Consider the following 15,506-nt stretch of genomic DNA (forward strand, 5'->3'; position numbering starts at 1 on the left):
TTCCAGAATCTGTGTGCACGTTTCCTGCCTCTGCTTTAGCTGGGGGCTTCCTGAGGGCAGGGCCTGTGTCTCCCCCATCAGGACAGAGGATTCCTAAGGTCAGGAACTGTGTCTTTCCCCCAGACTGGGGCTGACCCCTGGCTTGGGCCTGAGTGAGGATGACTGAGCCCATTTCTCTTATATGGGCAGAATTGTGCCCAGTGACCCCGTCCTCTCTCCCCACAAATTTCATGACTTGAAGTCCTAACTCCTGGTACCTCAGAATGCGATTGAATTTGGAGAGAGGACCTTTAAAGAGGTAATCAAGTTCAGATGAAGTCATTAGGGTGGTCCCTAATTCAATATGACTGGTGCTCTTCTAAGAAAAGGAAATTTCAAAAGTTCCCTGGTGGTCCAGTGGTTAGGACTCTGCACTCTCGCAGCCAAGGGCGTGGGTTCGATACTTGATCAGGGAACTAAGATTCCACGAGCTTCGTGGGGCAGCCAAAAAAAAGGAAATTTGGACACAGTTACAGAGAGAAGACCATGGGAAGACCCAGGAAAAAGATGGCAGTCTGCAAGCAAAGGAACAAGGCCTCAGAAGAAGCCAACCCTACACCTTGAACCCAAACCTCTATCCTCCAGAACTGGGAGAAAATAAATAGTTGGTGTTCAAGCCACTCAGTCTGTGGTTCTTTGTTATGGCAGCCTGAGCAGACTAATGTGCTTCTGTGTTAAGTTGCTAAGTTGTGTCCAACTCTTTGTAACCCCGTGAACCATAGCCCACCAGGCTCCTCTGTCCATGGGATGCTCCAGGTGAGAATGCTGGAGTGGGTTGTCATGCCCTCCTCCAGGGCATCTTCCCCACCCAGGGACTGAACCTGTGTCTCTTACATCTCCTGCATTGGCAGGAGGGTTCTTTACAACTAGCACCACCTGGGAAGCCCTGAGCAAACTAATACACCCTCTTAAAAGGCATTTCCTGTGTCTTTAGATTTGTGTTCATTTTGCAAATTAGACCCAGTGAAGACAAGTGATGGCCGTAACATTCCCATAAGGCCACATGCCTAGTGGTGGAGCCCACATCCGAACAAAGCAAATTCATTTCTCAAGTTCACAGCCAAGAACCTTGCCTGTTGTCCCTGGACCCCACCCCCTGCTCTCAGTAAACTGCTTGTCACTTCTCTGGGCATGTGCCCACAAAATCGGCCGTCATTACGCGTGTGGGGAGTGTGAGTGAACGGACCAGAGTGGCACAGCAATTAAGAGCAATTAATGACTCCTACCTCGTTTCGAACCTCAGCTTGTCACTTCCTGGCTGTGTGACTGGAGCCTCAGTCCTCTCATTTATATATCTGTAAAATGGGGTGATGAGCAGTTCCCAAGTCACACACATTGTGAGGATTAGAAGAGCTGCTCTCTGTAAAATACCCCTCAGGGTCCTATAAACATCGTTTTTTTAAATCTGGGATGTGTCTGTGTTTTGCAGCTTGTGAGTGCAGTCCCTTCGTCTGTCACCCTACGTGTCTATCACGGTGTACCTGGGTCACTGTGAATGTCTCGGTTACCTTGTTGTCTGTTGGGGCGAATCTGTGTCACTCTGTATGCATGTCACAGTGTAGCTGAGTCATGGTGCGGGTGTCATTGTGCCCAGCTCATGGAATGAGGCTGTCACTGAACATCTGTCCCCACCTCAAAGTCGTATGTTGAAATCCTAATCTCCCGCAGTTCAGAATATGAAGTGCAACCTTATTTGGAAATAAGGTTGTTGCAAATGCTATTAGCTAGGTTAAGATGGAGTTAGGGTGGGCCCCTAACCCCATATGGCTGGTGTTCTTATAAAAGGAGGAACTGTGGGCACAGCCATGCCCAGAGTTCCCAAGTGGCACAAGTAGGAAAGAACCCGTCTGCCAGTGCAGGAGACAAAGAGGCACGGGTTCAATCCGTGGGTCGGGAAGATCCCCTGGAGGAGGATATGACAACCCACTCCAGGCAAGTATTCTTGCCTAGAGAAGCCCGTGGACAGAGGAGCCTGGTGATCTACAGTCCATGGGGTCGCAAAGAGTCGGCCACGACCAAGCACAGCACCGCTCATGGACACAGGAGGACACCATGTGAAAACCAAGGGGGTGGGGGGTGGGTGCTGCTTCTACAGGCAGGTCTGGTTGGACTGCAGTACCAGAGATAGCCTCCAGATAGCGCAGCCAGCGTCGAGCGGGAAGATAAGAGATAGAACTCCGACCCAGGAGGGTAGACTCCACTCCTCCACACTTCTGAGGCAACTAGGTTGCCCCTCTGAGCCATAACAAACTCCTGGACATCATGTCTGGAGTCCAGGGGACAGCTCTGCCCACATAGGGCACACGGGAAAGTCACTCCATCACCTTGTAAGATTCTACATCCCCTCACCTCTAGATGGAAGTCATCACAGCTATTCTGCCTTTACAAGTCTTCCCCTGCTCTCTCAGAAGGAAAGCGGACCAGGAAGAAAGTACCAGGTACGAGTATGGGGGTGGGGGTGGTCCAATCAGCCAGGGGGAAGAGTCTTCAGGAGAGTGAGATTTTCTGGCCTTGCCCAGGAGAGCAGGCTGCCCCAGCAGCAGGGGGACAGTGGTATTTTGAAATCTCAGTGCAGTTTATGACAGGCAGGCCCAGGACATGGTCCAAGAGAGCAGACAAATATCTGCCACGGGGCTGATTAAACCCCCATGATATACAGCCTCTGGGCTCACAGGGCCCGCCTGGATTCTGGGGCTAATTGTGTACCCACCAGCCAGGTTGCTGGGCCTGCTGCAGCCTGCCCTGCCTAACACAGGCTTCCCAGCTGTCCTCTTGGGAGCTCCACCACTCCAGCTCAGCCACGGCTCCTAGCCAGAAATGTGGAGGGGTGGGCAGTTTTTACCGCACACACATGTCGGTCTAACCCCTGCTGTGAGCATTAAGAGGTCAGCACACCCTGTGCTGGCTTCTATTCAGAACCAGCATGACTCACCCTCACTGGACCCACATTTGGACAGGACACGCTCTCTTTAACAGAAGAGGAAGTTGAGTCCCAGAGCAGGGGAGAGGACTCGCTTCAAAGTACATAGACAGACAGCGTAAGAGCTGCTTCTGGGGGACTTCCTTGGTGGTCCAGCGGCTAAGATTCTGAACTCCCAGTGCAGGGGGCCTGGGTTTGATTCCTGGGTAGGGAAGATCCCCTGAAGAAGGAAATGGCAACCCACTCCAGTACTCTTGCCTGGAAAATTCCATGGACGGAGGAGCCTAGTAGGCTACAGTCCATGGGGTTGCAGAGTCAGTCAGACACGATTGAGCGACTTCACTTTCTTTCTCACTGTAAAGCCTGTTATGCCCTGGTTTGAACTTCTGGGTGGGGAAGGGGACTATGAATGCAAAGAAGGGCTCCTGATGAGGCTCAGGGCTGCCCAGCCCTTACCGTCCCAGATGCCAGGCAGGGAGATGCCAACCCCCTGGGCAGGGAGGGCGGAGGCCAGAGCCAGAGAGACTAGGAAGAGAGGGTATGAAGACGGGGGAGAATTGGACTTAATTCAGGAAAAGACCTGGTGAAAGCAGAGAAAAAGAGCATAGGTGTGCCCAGGAGTCTGTAATTTACACAGGAAGAGGATAAAGTTCCCTCTGTTCTCACCTTCCTGCAGCAGGGGGCGGGGGTGGGGGGGGGGGGAGGTGTTGGACCAGGGAGGGAGCCACCCACTTGAAGGCAGGCTCATGCCAGCACAGGAGAATTGATGGAGACCAAGGTGGCTGTCTTCCCAGTGGTGCTAGTGGTAAAGAACCTGCCTGCCAGGTTCAATCCCTGGGTCAGGAAGATCCCCTGGAGAAGGGAATGGCTACCCACTCCAGTATTCTTGCCTGGACCCTGGAGGGCTATGGCCCATTGGGTCTCAAAGAGTCAGACACGACTTAGCACACACACGAGGTTGCGGTCTATGTGTCTGTCCTCACGGAGGTAGAGGGGGCTTGGGGGAAGGGAGCACTCAGATATGGCTCCAGAGCCCGTTTCCACCCCTTCTTGCTGAGTGTCAGTGGACTTCGGGGCCCCAGGTGTCAGTGGCATCCTTGGGCACTGCACTACCCAAATATGGCTAGAGAGAAATTCTTCGGAGGCCGCAAGTGCAGAGCGGGAAGTGGTTGCATCCTGGGGAAGGGGGTTCTTGGGGAAGACCTGTCTTTGCAAAGGGTTAACAGAAGAGGAGGGTTCCAGGCCTGTCCCCAGCCTTTGGCAGGGCATGAAGGGCTCCCTCACCTAATCCTTAATGAGCCCAGTTACACTTTGGTATTTTCCCCCAGGTCTGCCAATATCTACCCTTCGCATCCCCGAGCCAGGTCCCCTGCGCTGCCTCTGAGAAGGGAGCCTGGCTGGCTGGCCAAAGTCGGGCCAGCCCTGCCCTTCTGGGCTTCAGTTCCCTGTCTTCAAGGAGAGCGGATTGGGCTGGGCTAATCTCTTAGGTCCCTTGCAGGCGGTGCTGTAGTGGCCACGGGGAGCAGCTGCCTCTAAGGTTGGGGTGGAGGGGGGACGCCAAGCTGTATTTGTCTGTTTCAGCAGCCAGAGGAAGGTGGGGTGGGGACAGAGAAAGAACTGCCCTGTGGCGAGTGCCCATTGCCTTCCGGGCACTGGACAGACATCACCTCTGTTAACCCTCAGAGCAACCCTGTGAGGCTCTACAGATGAGGAAACTGAGGCTCACAATCGAAACGACAGGCCTCATCCTATGATGCAGGGGGAAGGGGTACACAGCCTGGCAGCCCCCATCCCATCACTCCCAGGGTCACAGGCGGGAGTATGGGGCCGTGTCTGGAAGAAGAGAGGCCTCATCTGTTCTTGTCCTGTGGAGTGTGAGCCCTCCTGGGCCTGGCTGCCCCCCACAGGCCCCCAAGGAGCCACCACCAAGCACTCTGCTCTCCCAAGGCTGACACCTTGCAGGGTGTTCACTGTGCAGCCCCCACAGAGCGGCACCCCCAGGGGATGGCCCAGAGAGCTGGGGTCACCCATGGTCATACCCAAGACTCCCCAAAGGAGTCAGAGACTCCCACCTAGAGGAGTGGGATGGCCCGACTGGGGGCAGCCATTCCCACCCCCAGCTCACACGTCCCCACTTTGCCAGGCAGGAGGCCCTGAGGCTGGGCTGCTGTGGGTGGGGGTGGGAGGGATCCACTGGACAAACCAAGGCAGTCATGTCTGTTGTCCCATCCGAAGTGATGAGAGATGAAGCCTGTCACCTTTCCCTGGGGACGGCTGGGTGCTGGGGTTTTCAGGAGTGAGCTGGCTAAGTGGTGCTGAAAGTCAACACTCTGGCTCCAAGGAAGCAAGAGAGAGGGCATGAGAGGTGACAAGAGCAATGGTCCAGAGGTGAGGTCACCATCCCCCCAGGCTATCCTCACCCCCTATTGGCTGGGAGTCCCAGAGGGCCTTCTTCCTCTGAACACCCTAGAGATAAGGGCTGCCTCTCCTGGACACTGATTCTCCCCTGAAAGATCCTCTGGCCACCCTCCGGAAGGAAGTCTTTCTTGTTATCTCAGCTGCATCCCTCCTCGAAGGGCCCACAGTGGTAACACAGAACAGCTGCCTCTAAGGTGGGGGCGGGGGGATTAGCCTCAGTGTCCCCTCTTCTGACCTCTGCTTCCAGGCAAGGCCTAGGAACCTGATTTGTACAGGAGAGCCCCCCAACCCGCACCAAAGCCCCTGCCCAGGACCCTGGCACAGTTCAGCCTCATCCACTGCTTGCTCTCCCGGCCCAACTCCCCAAAAGCCTGAACACTAGCTCCCCCAAACAAGGCTCCCCATCGTGATGGCCCCAGGGTCAGCACTTCCAAGATGGGGCTGAGAGAATGAGTCAGAGAGAGAGAGAGAGAGAGCCAGAGGGAGGAGGGCTGAGAGGTCCGGGGCTGTTTGAGATTTGTCGGCGCGGGTGGGGGTGGGTGGGGAGGGGCGGGTGAGGCGGAATCCTGCCTCCCACAAAGGCCAGGAGGGCCAGCCTCTACCTCTGACCCTGACAGAAGAGGAGGCATTCTGCTTGAAGGAGGAGGGGCAGGCGAGGCGGCCTCCAATGACTGTGAATAGTGGAGATGGGGGTGACGGAGTGGGGGGGATGAGTGTACTCTCTGCACCCACCCCCAAAAGACAATAGGTCTCCCATCCCCCACCCCTTCCTTTCTGTTCTATCTCAGGGGCTGATGGGGTGGGAGTTGATTTTTGGAGTCTCTAAAGAACTTAGACAAAAAAGGTAGGTTCTGTGGTCGATCCCCCTGTCTGCGGAGAATTGTCCCTTCTCGGGATGAGTCTCGCTGTCCCTGGCCTATGGTCGCCAGCCTCCCTTCCCCTACTTCCTGGGAGCTAAAAGTTCTGGCCATCACCCTTGTCCCCCCTCTCGGCCTCGTGATTCTTGTCGCCCACCTTCCCAAAACACAAGGCAGGGTAGGGTCCTCGCTGCTGCCACCAGCCCTACGGAGCCACCTACACCCCCACCCCGCGCGGGCCCCCTTGGGTGCTCAGTCCCAGCGGCGCGTCGGTCCGGGATGGGGAGCCGGGAGTGCGGTCCCACGGCCCGCGCCCGCGCCTACCTGAAGGGCGCTTCCGACCCGAGCGGGGCCGCATCCAGTCGTCCGCCGCCGCCAGGGGCGGTCCGGATTCTCGGCGGCTCCCGGCTCCTGGCTCCCGGAGGTGCGCGGCGGATGAGTCCCGGGCCCGCGCGTCTCGGGGCAGCCGCCGCGTCCCCGGAGCCCGCCCCTGGGCGGCCCACGGGGAGCAGGTGCCAGGAGCCGCGCCGCCCGGAGCGGAGCGCAGAAGAGCGGGTCGGGAAAGTGGCCTGGCCCTGGGGCTCCCCGGGCAGCACACAGGGGAGACGCAGGGGCTCTTCTGGCGGCAGGGCTGGACCCATCGGTGAGTAGCCTCCCTACCCTTGGCTGGCCAGTCCTGAGTGCCCCTCACCTTCCAAAGGGTCCCAGAGTTGGGGGGAGGGAACCCCAAACTGGCCACCCCGCACTGGCCTGCTGTGACCTTCCCTGCCTGTGCATGCTAAGTCGCTTCTTTGCCACCCTATGGACTGTAACCCACCAGGCTCCTCTGTTCATGGAATTTTCCAAGCAAGAATACTGGAGTGGGTTGCCATGCCCTCCAGGGGGCTCTTCCTGACCCAGGGATCAAACCGGTGTCTCCTGCTTTGGCAAGCGTGTTCTTTACCACTAGCACCACCTGGGAACCCTTCCCTACCCTTTTGTAAACCAGCCCCTCTTTGTGGGGGAAGCTCAGGGAGAATAAGGAAGCTGACATTCATGGAGTATCTCCTGAGTGCCAAGAGGGATGGCACTCAATCCTCATAACAACTTGCCCCAGACTGGTTTGATCCTCATTTTACAGATCAGGAGATGAAAGATTGGGGATGTTAAGTAACTGGCTCAAAGTCACACATGAAGTCAGGAGCAAATGGGTTGTCCACAGGTCAGGGGATTAAATCAGTGGGCCTGTTGGGGAAACATCATTGGTGTATGTGGCTGGGGATCATTTCTGATTCTTCCCAGGGAATCAGTGCACTGGCTCTGGCCCACATTGGGGTATGAGACAGGAGAATGAAGCCAAGCAGAGGAGGGCAGGAGGCAGGGGCTGATGGCATAACCTCCTAACAGAACCTGCCATCATTCCATTACTGGAGAGTCTCAAAGAAAGGCGATAGGAATGGCTCTTGTATTAAAGAATATGGACCAGTGCCCTTCTTCCCACCTCATGCTCCGGCCAGCCTTCGTGTGAAACAGGCCTTCCAGGGAGGAGGTCTTGCCATGGGGAGCCCTGGTGATGTCTCACTTGCTAGCTCCTGGCACTGCTTCCTGGTTCTCACGTCTACCAACTCACTCCTGTCTTGAGGTCTCTGCTGTTCCCTCTGCCTGGAACTCTCCCCTGATCTTCACAAGGCCTTTTCCTTGCCACTCAGGCCTCAACTCCACTATCACCTCCCCAGGACCCCCTTTCCCCAGCCAGGTTATTATTATCTTTATCCTAGGCCCTGGTTATTTTCCCTTTAAGCATATCTCCCAAGATGCAATGCTTTTGCCTAGACACTTACCTGTCTCCCCCGTGGGGAAAGGGCTTTTATTTTCCAGGTATCGGAAGCACCAGTGCTAAGCTCTATAAATGCTCTATAAAGGGTTGTGGAATGAATGCATGAATTCATTCCCACTCCAAGAGTCAAGCCACATTAAAGTGTCCACTTTGAATGGGCAAATTGTATGGTATGTGACATATCTCAGTGAAGGGGTTACTCAAAAACCAGTAAGCGCAGAGTGGAGCTGACAGTCACATGGCAGTACCTGGCAAGCACACCCCCAACACAGCCACCCTCTGACTTGATCCGACCACATCTTCTCTGTCATGGTCCACATCCTATGTCTGTCCATAACAAACTGCATGCAGTTGGTCAGACCTGGGAGGGATCTTAGAGGTATCCTGTCCCTTTTGTAACTTGTCCCTGATGAGTTAGCCTCTGGCCTTTGCTTGAACGTGCTGAGGACGGGGCACTCACTGCTTCTCGAGATGGCCCGTCCCATTGATGGAGAGTCTCAAGGACAGAAAGCCCATCAGTATGGGAGCTGAGAGTTGCTTTCCTGTAATGCCTGAGCACGGGTTCTAGATCTGCTCCCTAGTGGTTCAGTGAAAGTCGCTCAGTCATGTCCGACTCTTTGCGACCCCATGGACTATACAGTCCATGGAATTCTCCAGGACAGAATACTGGAGCGGGTAGTTGTTCCTTTCTCCAGGGGATCTTCCCAACTCAGGGATCGAACCCAGGTCTCCCACATTGCAGGTGGATTCTTAACCTGCTGAGCCACCAGGGAAGCCCAGATCTGCTCCCTGGTAATGCAGAAAAAGCCCTCCCCACCTTCCACAGCCAGCTGAACATGGCTGGCAGCCTCTTCTTCAGGGATCTCTCTGCTCAGTGAAAGAGACCCATTTCCCTCAGCTGTTCTTCCCCTGACATGGCCACCTCCTCCAGGAAGCCCCTCCTACATGCTCCTAGGGCATCTTGTATGGGACCCTAACACTGCACTTATCATGCTGTAACTGTCCCCAGACCCTGCCCAGGCTGTACCACTGTGCTGACGGGGCTAGTTCTGGGCCTTTGTTCATTTCCTTCTGCTCAGTACCCTGCATGGTGACCAAGTGACTTGAACCACTCAACTCAATAAAAACTTGTCTCCAGAAGTTTTATGATCCCACTCATATCCCCCTTAAACATATTTAGGCTTTCAATGACCTCCTTAAGACAGAGCCAGGGAGGGAATCACCTCCCCCGACCCTCTATCCTGTCCTCTATTCATGCTGCCCACTGTTAACTTTTCTGCACTTCTGAGTCAGCTCTATAGAGAGCCAAGGCTTCATGAAACCTCCCTCATTTATTTTCATGTCATTGCTGGCGAGCTCAGCCTCTCCATCTAGACACCCAGAGAACGATCTCTAGCACTGTGAGCACCGGACCTTGTATTTAGGCTTGCTGGCTCTCCTGTTCTGCCTGGCCTGTTGAAATCATTCAACAGGAGCACAGGTGCCAGCTGAGTGCCATCACAAAGACGTGGCTTCACCTAGATACACCAGGATAACACACCCCCAAACTCCGACCCTGCACACACACACACAACACAGCTCCTAGCTGTGAGCCTTCTGTTTTCAAGCCCCTTCCCACATCTTTATTGATCCATTTTGTCCTCCCAAATAGCCCTGAAAAGTCAGCATTCCTCTCCCCACTTTAAAGATAACAAAAGGGGGGCTCCTTAGCAGTCTAGTGGTAAAGAATCCGCCTGCCAATGCAGGAAACACGGGTTCGATCCCTGGTCCAGGAAGATCCCACATGCTGAGGAGCAACTAAGTCCATGTGCCAAAGCTACTGAGGCCCGCCCACTTAGAGTCTGTGCTCCGTAAGCAATAAGAAGGCCATGCATTGCAACGAAGAGTAGCCCCTGCTTGTCACAACTAGAGAAAAACCCTCGTGCACGGGAACGAAGATCCAGCATAGCCAAAAATAAAGTTTTTTTTAGGATAAGGAAAGGGAGGTTCTGAGAGGTTAGTTTACCTGCCCCAGGTCACACAGCCAGAAAGGGGTGAAATTGAACCCCATCTGGTTGACTCTAAACACTAGGCCTTCTTTCCTCTCATAGTGCCTTATCCCAATACACCCAGACTTTTTTCCTATAAATGTGGGATGAGGAGAAAGACAACACGGAAACCCTTTTCCTAGTCCTGACAGCTGGGGTTGCTGGGATGCTGGTGCTCCCTTTCCCACCTAGCATCTTCCAAGGAGGGGTTCCATCCCCTAGTTATCACCTTCCCCCCATAATGCCATCAGAAAATAATTCTCAGTCTAAATAAAGCCACTGTGTCTCTAACTGGCCGACTCAGTTCTCCCTGCTGCTCAGTCTCATCCCATTATCTCCTCTTCCTCCGTATTTTTAAAAAATATGTATTATTTGGCTGCTTGGTGGGGCGGGGTGGCACATGAAATCTTTGATCTTTGTTGTGCCATGTGGGAACTTTTAGTTGTGGCATACGGGATCTAGTTCCCTGACCAGGGATCGAACCCCAGCCCCTGCACTGGGAATGCAGGGTCTTAGCCACTGGACCACCAAGGAAGTCCCTCCATTTCCTCTGTTTTGTCTGTGATGAATCCCCAGCCCTAGAACAGTGCCAGCATATCAAAGATAACCAACACATATTGCTGGATTTAAGGAATGAACCAACCCTCACTGTGGGCACAGAAAATGGATCGGGTTCCTTGCTCTGGCTGTGTGGGCCAAGGCAAGTTACTTTCCCTCTCTGAGCTTCAGTTTCCTTATTTGTAAAACAGGACAATTAACACATCCTAACATGGCAGAGGGTGATGAGAGATCATCCCTGCAGTGTGCTTGACATAATTTGTGCCCAGTTAATAACACAGGCGTCATTAATGAGGCGTTATGGTCCTCGCTTTAGAGACAGGGCACTGGGGCTCAGGGAGGTGAAAGGGCTTACATAACCCACATTACCAGCTTGGAAGTGACCCATACAGAACGGGAGCCGGGTGTGTCTGGCCTTAAGCTTGTGCCCTTTCCCCTGTGCCATGGGGCCTTCCCTAAGCGCTCAGTAAATATAATTCCTATCACAAATGTGTGAGATGGTTATATTAATTGTTCCTGCTAATAACACCAAGGACCCCAGTTAGAAAGTCTACAACAGAGGGGCTCAGGAGAGGAGCCAAAGACCCTTACCTAGTCAGCAGCTCATGTTCTGCTCACTGCCCCACCTAGGGTTGGAAGTACAGACTCATTCTGGGGCCCTGAGTTTCAGGAAGTTGGGAGAAGCCTCAACCTCAGGTGGGCTTGCCTCCTCCATCCCAGGTCCTCTCCACTCCCACTGAAAGGGCAGAATCGCTAAAGGCTGAGAGCCCTCCCCCCACAGGGCCAGCCTTTTGCCTCCTAAAATAGCCCGAAGCCACCATGTGCCCAGGGCGGCTCCCCACTGCTTGCAAATCCCCCTGAAATTAAATCCCCATCCTGCCCCCAAGCAGGACAGCACCACCTCCTGCCGCCCGCTGGGCTCTATGGCTGGCCGGGCTTCCCCCAGTGGAAACCGGGACAGTCGTCCTTCACGGTGACCGAGACATAAATCCCCAAATAATGAGACAGGCGCTGGGAACACAGAACCAGACACGGTGCTAATTGGTTTACTTCTGGGCAGGCGTGATGCAGGACAACAGCAACAGGCCTTGGTTGCCCAGCAGGGAAGATGGGGTGGGGGTGTGTGATGACCTCCCAGGTCCCTGATTTTCTGAGATCTCTGGCCTCGCATCCAGATCCACCAGCAGCCCCTCCTAGAACAGTAACTTAGACGTAAAAGGGAAGGATTGGGATCCCTTGGTCCAGGTCTTGAAGTAGGGAGACCCAAGCATCCTTACCACAATCTAGAAATACCTCTTTCCACTAAAAACAAAACGTAAAACTGAAAGGCTCAGCCCCCCTCAACATGCGTGAGGATGGCGGTGGGGAGGCGGGGTGGGCCCCATGCAGTCTCCCCGCCCCTCCTGCATGACTAGTAATAGATTCTTGGATGAGCATGAGGTCCTTAGTTTGCAGTAATCATGATGAGATTATCACATTAACCTTTAAAAGTCTTTGCTCAAAAAGAAGCAGCAGCAGCTGACACCCTCGACTCCCCCGCCTTTGCCACCATCACCCTCTCCTGGACCATGGCCAGATGAGCTCCAGATATGGGCCCCATGGAGGCTCCACTGCACCGGCCTAGAGGCAGGAGGATGGACACCATGACCTTTTCAGGCCTGGGCTGCTTCTGAATTGTGGTGACATGGAAGAGTGAGGAGCTGGGGGTAAAGGGTATGTGTGTGTCTGTGAGAGTAATTTGGGGAGGGGGGCCTCATGAAAACTAGAGTAACTTGTAATCAGGCAAACAAGCACTTACATATCACTCTGCCACTTACTGACCTGTGACTGGGAACATGGCCATTTTCCCCACATCTCAGTTTCCTGATCTATGAAATGGGGCTAACACTAACTAATAATAACTCCTCTAACCCAAGGCTGACAGCTGAGACGATTAAATAAGATAACAAATAGAAAACACCTTGCAGGCTGTAAAGAGCCATTATAATGTGAGGGGATGACATTGTTAGTTAAAGCAGGAGGGACAGTGGTAAGACTGCAGAAAGAACTTCCCCCAGCTATGCAATGGAAACTAATGGGGCAAAAAGAGAGGAAAGACAAACGGGCCTGGGTGGAACCCCTGAAACCTCACAAATAATCTCCTCTCCTAACACATAGTGCCCGTCTGCATATCCAGACTAGACCCCTCCCCTCCTGCCCATCATCCTGCCGCTCAAGACTGCCAGCCTGTCCCCAGTCTTCCCTAGTCCAGAGTTATATCCAACTTGTGTTTGTTGCCAACGCAACGGAAATTATTTCAACCTCCTCACCCAGCTGGGCAAAGCTGCCTGGGTCATGTAGGAGAGGCTGGAGCGGGAGGAGAGGAGGCTGGGGACTAGGGTGTCCACAGCAGGGGTGGCCCCCTCCCCAGAATATTCATTGCAACAGCAGCAGGCTAGAAGGCAGTCAGCTTACTGCGGGGACTTGCTTATACTGCCCCATGGAAGAGAAGGAATGGCTGAGGGCCCAGGGGTCCTCACTGGGATCTTGGCTACCCTCCTTCCTACTTAAAGAGCTGCATTCAGAAGAGGCCAGGAGAGGCCCTGACTACCAGCCAGGATCAACCCTAAGGAAATTTAGATCTTTGAGTTTCCCCAACCCACCCTTCATTTCCTGATGCTTTTCTTTGGTTAGTTTGTCCAGCAGAATTCTCCCACCTTCCTGGACTTTGAGGTCTTCCCCCTCTTCCTCAGTATAAGTAACTGAACCTAACAGATGCTAACCTTAGAAGAATGAAGGCAGGGAAGCACTGAGAATGACCCTGAGAATCTGGGGTCACCTGGGGCAGGAGGAATGGGAGAGCCTCCGAGCGCACTGGCTGAGGGAGATGGTGGGATGGCCATGGTCCATCTTGCTGGCCAGGGAGCAGCTGCCGACCGCATCAAGGAGTCCTCCTCTTAAATCAGTCGGGTGGGTGGAAGCACACAGCCATTGCAGGCCGTGAAGGAAGCCTTTCAAAACCAGCAGAGAGCATCCAAGAAACGCCCTGGGGATGGGCTGAGTCAACATACCCTCGGTTGCCCAGGCCCTCCGTTCAGCCTCCAGGCTGTCAGGCTGCTTCCCACAGCAGGGGCTGCCCAAAGCCCTTGGCTGGGAGGCAGTTCAGGGCCCAGGACAAAGCCTGGGTTCTGGAGCCTTCAGACCTTGGGCAAGCCGCTTCACTGCTCTGATCTGTAAAATGGGTACAAAAGTATCTACCTGGTGGATTTGTTGCGAAAATTGAGATGACGTATGGAGAGTATCTCCCTTTGGGCCTGACACAGAGGAAGGACTCGATAAATTCACTCAATAAATACCCGTTCAGCGTCTTCTGTATGCTAGACCCTCCATTCTATGCCTAGGGGATGCAGCAATGAACAAAAGTCTTAAGGGGCCCTCATGGAGCTTGCAGTCTAGGATGGTCAGGTCAATACGTGGATAAACGCACAAGGTCAGGGAGAACAAGTGGCCAGGAAAGGACTCTCTGAGGATGGCACAGTTCAGCCCAGAGATGCCTGAGATAAGGGTCAGGGCTGCTCAAAGATACTCAACTGTGGCCGCTCACTGGAATCACCTGGGCAGCTTTGAAAATGATGGGACTCCTCCTCAGAGATTCTGATGGAATTTGTCCAGGTTGCAGCCTGGGCACCAGGAATTTTCGGTTCTGCCCAGGTGATTCTGATGCCCAGCCAAGGGTGAGAACCCATCACCTGGCAGTTTTCCCATGTGCCTGGCTACGTGAGCATCACCAGGGAGCTTGTCAGGCATCCTGGGCTGGGCTCTCATCCCAGGGATTCAGAATCTGGAGTGAGGCTTGGTTTCTGCCTTTTTAACAAGCATCCAGGTGATTCTGAAGAGCAGACAGGCCTAGAGATGCATCTGGAAGAGCAAGTACCAGCTCAGAGCTTGGCACTCACAGCTCTCCACGTCCAGTCCTGAGCCACGCCCACACTGGACCACCTGCTGCTTAGGATGTAAGCTACTGGCCTGTTTGACCTCAGCCTGGTAAGTCTCGCCTCCTTTTTAACTCAGGTTCTGCACATGCTCAAAGGCTTTCCAGGAAGACCGAAAGTCCTGACGCTGTGGACTTGGGCTCTGTTTCTCCAGCATCCTCAGCCCCTTGGCAGAAGCCCCCGACTCCATTCTGTTACATGTCCATGCTTTATGTCCAGCCAGACCCTGGTCTTCCTCCAACCACGTGGCTCCAAGTCTGGCACCCCACAGGTATGACTAGTCCTAGCTGAAGGCATACCACACCTACCCCAGCCTCTGCTGGTCACAGCTGCTCCCACAACTGGGCCAAAGGTGGCAGGGTTGTGACCTGCTCCTGTAACTCCCTGTACCACTCTCTTCTCCTGTCCTGGGTCTCTGGTCACTCATAGCCCTGTCCTAGGGGCCAGGCTCTGGGAGGGAGAGATTACATGGTTATGCTCCTCAAGGCAGAGGTGTTCCTGAATCCCTCTCCATCCCTGATGAAGAATCAGGCCCACCCACCCTGTGCTTGGGCTCCCTGGCCTAAGAGATGATCACCCCTTCCTGTAGGGAAATAGCATAGTATAGCTATAGCCCCCACTGGGTTCAGGTCCTACTCCTGCCTCTTCCCAACTGTGTGGCCTTGGCGACCTCTGTGCCACAATTGCCCCATCTGTAGTGTTAGTCGCTCAGTCATGTCCAACTCTTTTCAACCCCATGGACTGTAGCCCGTCAGGCTCCTCTGTCCATGGAATTCTCCATGGACAATTCTGCAGCAAGAATACTAGAGTGGGTAGCCATGCCCTTCTACAGGAGCTTTTCCCGACCCAAGGATGGATCTTCTCACACTGCAGGCAGATTCAAGGATAAAATAGGATCTT

At 54.1% G+C, this 15,506-nt stretch overlaps 1 protein-coding gene across 5 annotated transcripts in view; it reads right to left on the minus strand.

Moving 5' to 3' along the window:
- The window catches only part of ZNF385C (zinc finger protein 385C), a 59,056-nt gene that overhangs the window by 35,088 nt on the left and 8,462 nt on the right, over positions 1-15,506 (minus strand). For 4 of the 5 annotated variants that reach the window (XM_060395615.1, XM_042255955.2, XM_060395614.1 and 1 more), the window contains exon 1: positions 6,559-6,726. The exons of the other annotated variant lie outside the window; for it this stretch is intronic. In XM_060395615.1, the coding sequence (XP_060251598.1) occupies positions 6,559-6,592 (34 nt within the window). In that variant the 5' untranslated portion in view covers positions 6,593-6,726. Of the gene's footprint in view, positions 1-6,558; positions 6,727-15,506 lie in introns of those variants that run through there. 5 annotated transcript variants of the gene reach the window in all.

The sequence above is a fragment of the Ovis aries genome, chromosome 11, assembly GCF_016772045.2.
Source record: "Ovis aries strain OAR_USU_Benz2616 breed Rambouillet chromosome 11, ARS-UI_Ramb_v3.0, whole genome shotgun sequence".
NCBI lineage: Eukaryota > Metazoa > Chordata > Mammalia > Artiodactyla > Bovidae > Ovis > Ovis aries.